Source organism: Sturnira hondurensis, unplaced genomic scaffold (assembly GCF_014824575.4).
Source record: "Sturnira hondurensis isolate 20B ecotype Veracruz unplaced genomic scaffold, ASM1482457v3 Scaffold0022707, whole genome shotgun sequence".
NCBI lineage: Eukaryota > Metazoa > Chordata > Mammalia > Chiroptera > Phyllostomidae > Sturnira > Sturnira hondurensis.
The window spans coordinates 2,472,855-2,478,854 of NW_028095338.1; the positions used below are offsets into that span (position 1 = coordinate 2,472,855).

The 6,000-nt window shown below is 39.7% G+C and overlaps 1 protein-coding gene across 3 annotated transcripts in view; it reads left to right on the plus strand.

Annotated features, from left to right (window-relative positions):
- The window catches only part of BANK1 (B cell scaffold protein with ankyrin repeats 1), a 298,123-nt gene extending 295,693 nt beyond the window's left edge, over positions 1-2,430 (plus strand). For 2 of the 3 annotated variants that reach the window (XM_037036243.1, XM_037036245.1), the window contains 2 exons: positions 800-864; positions 1,114-2,430. In XM_037036243.1, the coding sequence (XP_036892138.1) occupies positions 800-859 (60 nt within the window). In that variant the 3' untranslated portion in view covers positions 860-864; positions 1,114-2,430. The remainder of the gene's footprint in view (positions 1-799; positions 865-1,113) is intronic. The other variant, XM_037036244.1, reaches the window with a different exon arrangement.
- Positions 2,431-6,000: the final 3,570 nt, after the last annotated feature.

Consider the following 6,000-nt stretch of genomic DNA (forward strand, 5'->3'; position numbering starts at 1 on the left):
TACCAAATTTTAATAACCCTCTATTTCTCTAGTGTTTCAAATAAATCATGAGTAATCTTAAAAGCCATTCACTCTTAAGAACTGATCGAAGTATTTGCATTTCTGGGCTATTCTGTGCCCACCAAAGGGCCACGGGCCTAATGCGCAGCCCTCAACACACGGGCTTACTAGAGTCATCTGGCTACAGAAGAGTTATGGGATGCCAGCTAGGCCCGGGAGTTTATCAGAATATCTCGGTGAAACGAAGATCCTTCTTTGCAATCTAAAGGACTGTACAATGATGCTCTGTTATTTTGGATAAGAGAAAAGAATACAAATTCCCAACACTTGGGCTACTCTCCATCAAAATGGAAATAAAGTCTGAAGTCAAGGACTGTGATGATGTTGAGCTTTACAATGACCGAATCCTCCTGAAAGGGAGGATTTCTTGTCAGCTACCTCAACGCAGCTGCTTTTTCACGACTGTGAAAGGCAGCTATGACTTTTTCATGTTTCTTTGCTCAGCTTCAAAAATGGAGAAATGCTAACCAGCTCTTTATATATTTTTTTTCTTAGCATCCTGCTCGACTCCAAGTTGAGAANTCCATCAAAATGGAAATAAAGTCTGAAGTCAAGGACTGTGATGGTGTTGAGCTTTACAATGACCGATTCCTTGTGAAAGGGAGGATTTCTTGTCAGCTACCTCAACGCAGCTGCTTTTTCACGACTGTGAAAGGCAGCTATGACTTTTTCATGTTTCTTTGCTCAGCTTCAAAAATGGAGAAATGCTAACCAGCTCTTTATATATTTTTTTTCTTAGCATCCTGCTCGACTCCAAGTTGAGAAGGAATTTGGTTTCTGTTACAGAAAAGATTACTAAGGAAGGTAAGAAAAACAGCCATGTTTTTTAAAAACCTAAAGTAGGCTTATTAGGGACTTGAAGGAATCATTTGTCTAGCAAACAGAATAAATATTTCATTTTCTTCTCCTGAAAGAATAAACATGTGTATTTTCCAAGCCAGAAGTGATTGTTCCTTAGAAAGATTTATGTATGGGGGTGACTTTATGCTAGCTAATCAATTTCAATTGATGATACATTATTCACTAGTGCATTTCCTGTGATCTCATTTTCAGGTTATTGTAATGAAATAAGAATCTGCAGATACTGTGCTTTCTGCATGAAGCAAGCTTGCATTTGGATGACCTGCTGTCTTCAGGGCAAATCTATATTGTGAAAGAAAAGGCAGTCCTCTGGATTTCAGATTTTATTATTGCCACAATTTATTGGCATTATATCTGCTTCCGATGGGTATATCAAGACTAAAATTGAATGCCGGCATTCTTTGAAAATAAAATTCTTGCATTTTACAATGCAGTTACCACTGAAGCAACTATTTTCCATTTTGAAAATTGAAGGACAAGAACAGAAACATTAGATGCTCTATAGCAAAGTTATTGGGCCTAATTTAGGCACTAACCTTAATAAATTACTCCTCCAGCCCTTAGAATAACAATGAAAACACAAATTTGTTCAGTACATATTTGCTTTTTGAGTGACTGATCCATTTTCTGAATTTCTCACTTTCAAAACTATCTATTATTATTACATCATGTTTGCAGAAAATTTCCTTTATTTAGTGCTTATTTGCATATAACCCTGAACATCATTTCTCTAACCTTTTGTATCTCATGTTAATATATATTTCTATAACTATATACCTCATTAAAAGGCTTGCAAATTCATCATCTTATTTCTTAGACATATTTTACTAGCTTAGAATAGAAAACAGTTTACCCATTCTATGATCTGCATGAACAACTGCTGCAAATAAAATGAATGTTTAAAGCTACGTCTGACTTTTCAAAATCAATGCACGGGGGAAAAGATCAATGCATGGAAATTAACCACTAATTTCATCTGCTTGCCATTTTACAAAGAGAGAAGTCTACAAAAATTATTTGAAAATAAGTGAACTTGCATAATAGGACAAAAGTCCCCTTTCAAGCCCTCTTTGCCAGAGCTAGCTGGACCCCAGAAAGCATGACTGACTCTTCTTCTATGAGCCTTCATCCTCAGGACTAGAAAATTACTGGAAGTGCCCTGAAGGTGCAGAGGCTCCAAGGAACTTACAAAACAGGATGTGCCAGACAACTACTGGATCCTGCACCCGAAAATAACATCCAGACAAGCTGCAGCCTGTAGAAGACCAACAGAAATATCCTGCTCTACAGCCACCCCAGTCACCTCATAAAAGCTCAAAGTCTCCTTGCTCTGGGCTGGTGTATCACCAGCCCCTCTACCCTCTTGGAAAATGAATTAAAAAAATTTACTCTCTGTACTTTCTTCTGTTTCTGAATTCTTTCACAGCCCACATCACCAACCACCCTAACACTGACTCATTTCACATGAAGTAGAATAAACAAATGATGTTTGTCTAGCTTCTAAACAAAGATGGGAATGTTTATTTTTAAAGTGATTCTGCAAAATATTACAGAATCAGGTTTCTCAAGACTATTAAGATTGTTAAATAAACCTGTTTTCTAAATAATACAGTTTAATTAATTCCTATAGAAGCTACTTTTGATTATTATATTTCAAAATTCAGCCTAAATTTCACATCCGAGCTTTCGAGAAATGGCAAGCTGTCCCACACACTGGGCCCTCATTCCTGTGGCTTGCCGCACCCAAGCAGTTAGGGAAAGCAGTGGGAAAGTTGACTGCCTTTCTGCAATTTTCTCCATCTATAAAATGTAAATGTACGTATCATCTCTTAAGTCCAAACTTCCATATTAGCCTGTGACCGATGCCTGCAATTGCCCCATTAGCTTTATTCTTATTAAAAATGTAAAATCCAGTGACAAGTAAAATGTTAACTTTCCCAATTTTAATATAATTAGCTCATTTCTTACCTGAGACTCAGTTAAGGGTGGAAACGGGAGATGAGGCCTGAGTGTTAATCAGGTCTCTAACATAGATGGGAATCTAAATTCAGGATATGTAAAATACTTTCCTCATGAACTGGGTTAATGTAAAACAAAACCATGGCAAAAAGCCCATTTCATAGTCTCTTTCCATAGACACACTGGCCCTGGAAATCTTACTCCTTTGTCATTACAAAGAAACATGAAAAAAGAAACCTAAAACTCCCTGGGCTTTCTTTACCATGGTTCATCCTGTCCTGGCGGATTAGGCTGAGCCAGAGCAAGAACATCGGTCAGACAAGGTTGGAGCTGGATGATGGAGACGAGTCCACAGCATGCTGTTCTTGGAAGAAAGAGATGAAAAGTAGAGAAATGCAAAGGCAGAGGAAGAGTAGCCCAGATTTTGAAATGTTCCCAAATGAAAATGCTCCATAAAGAAGCAATATTCGTAATCTCTGGGCTTTATTCTTAATGTATAGAATACTGCCCATCAAGTTTGAGCCATACAACAGAAGGTTTGCCTTAGTGATGAAAGGTCAGAGGGCAGACTGGAGGGGCAGGATGTAGGCTAGAAATGGGTGAACTCCCCCCAGAGGTTTGGGGCATTTTTCAAAGAGCCCTAGTCACTGCCAGGAAGGAAAGACCTCCACGAGAGGCCTCGTGAGGATTCTGTTCTGACTCCAGAAGACTGAGTGGCCTGTAGCTAATATACCTTATCTTTTTTCTTTATCCCCTCCTCAAATCAGATTTGCTCTGAGGAGTGAAGCCATCCTCTCACCTTCAGCCAAGAGCCAGCCCCTTCCTAAGGTTCTTAAATTTGCCATGACTCTGACTTCTAGAGAAATACACATACGAACAGGTCCTGAATGTTATCGAAGGAATTTTCTGTTTAATAGTAATTCCCTTCTTTTCCACCAGTCAATTTTCTAGGTAACAGAGAGGACGCATCTAGACCAGTGGTTCTCGAATGAGGCAATTTTGTTCTCTCTGCCTTAGATGTTGGGCAATATCTTGAGACATTTTAAATGGTCGTGACTACAGAGAAGGTGGTCCTGGCATCTAGCACACAGAGACAAGGGATGCCAATAAACATCCTTTACTATGCAGGACAAAAAACTTCCCACTCCAAAATGTCTGATATAGACTACAGAATAAGATATTAAATTCAGGCCCTGGCTGGCGTAGATCAGTGGATTGAGCATGAGCCTACGAACCAGAAGACCGCGGTTCGATTCCCAGTCAGGGCACATGCCTGGGTTGCAGGCCGGTTCCTTGCAGGTTAACTACCAGCAGGGGGCGCACAAAAGGCAACCATACATTGATGTTTCTCTCGCTCTCTCCTTCCCCTCTAAAAATAATAAATAAATAAATAAAATCTTTAAAAAAGATATTAAATTCATTAAAATAAAAAGTTAACTTTATACAGAATGTTTTGCATGTGGAAACCCTTGTGAGAACATGAGTGGAAGTCTTTATTTTAGAATACATATGGCTTAAGTTTGAATGGATCATTAAATACTCAAAAGAATGGCTGCCTGTGATGCATTTTGATAAATCACACAGATTATCCTACCAATGAAGACTCCAATTTTAAGAAAATAAGACTGCTCTCAGTATTTTTCTAATGAGAATGACCTTGTAACTCATGTTGTCATTATATTCTGTTGTGTACTGACCTGAGTTTCTTCTTGTTTTCTGTAATGCTCAGGGGGTCTGGTTTTATTAACTTAGACACACCTGAGCTTTACTGCATACTGCTTTTCTCAATACGTGGATGTTTTGGAGAGAGAGCTGCATCCTGTGCCTGACTGAGTGGGTCCCAGCAGATGAGCACAGAGCTGGCTGGCCGCCTGAGGCAGCCCTGTGTGTGGCTCTGCCAACCGGATGCGCTGCCTCCTGTTGCGGGGCTGATCTCTGAGGACGAGAACTAGTTCCACCCAAATGACAGCAAAAGACAACATTCTCAACACAAGAGACCTCATATTTATATGCCTATATATCTTCAAAATGCAGGTGATCCTGCTTCTCACCCAATCTCGGGGTGCTAAGTGACATTGTGTAGTAAAGGATCAGGGCGGTACTGCCTTCCGGAGCATGAGCTCTGAGGTTAGACGGACCTCGTTTGAATATGGGCTCAGCTGGGTCCTGCCGGTTCGATCATTGACAAAACGGGGTTAACAATACCAACATTAGCCTAGTTGGAGAATTAAATGGAAGGGGGTGCCTTAATTAATTTATCATTTAAAGAGGTGAAAGGAAGTATTGTTACTAAGTATAATGGAAAGCAGGCATGAGCCAAGAAAGCCTCAGTCATAGCTGGGATATACGGTCATATTACTAAAATGTATGCGCTTGGAACCTTTGACTTGGAGTAAAGTGTCAATGAAGTTAGTTTGCAAGAAATAATGCTCTTTGAAATGTGAACGGTGTAGGACCTGAGGCTGCCTTGTTATCTCACTGGCTCTTAAGTACAGCTTTATAGCATATAATTCACATTCATATCATTATTTTTAAAAAACCAATTACGAAACAACAATTACAAAGACATGACCACCTGGGTCACCCGTAAGCATCAGAAGCCTCAAGCGGAAAAATCCATCAACAGTGAGGCACTACAGTATTGTCTCCCAAATCGTGTTACAAAGATTCCAGGAACTGCATTAGAAGGGGTTCTGTGAGCCACTGAGCCCAGGGGTCAGGTGTGTTTTAGTCCCTTTTAGAAGAGCACATTAAATATCCACATTTGGAAGGTTAAGTAATCCTGCAACAAAAAAAAGTCTCTCCAGTTTAAGAAATATACTGGCTTACATTTTATGTATACGTAAGCTGGCCTCATATTTCACGTCCTGGGAAAAGAAACACTGGCTGAAGGATGTGTGCAGTGACGTGTTGAGATGGAGCCTAAACCCTGGGTTCAATGGGAAACTGTCAGGATCAATTAATTATGTTTCCTATGGACGCAGGAGTGGTGGGGTGAGGGGATTGGCACCATTCAGGACCTGCACTTGGTTATTTAGCATAAAGCAAAAGATTAAGTTCTAAATTTTGCAAATAATAAAAAGAGCCAGCTTTAGTCAGAATAAAGATCACTATCTTCAA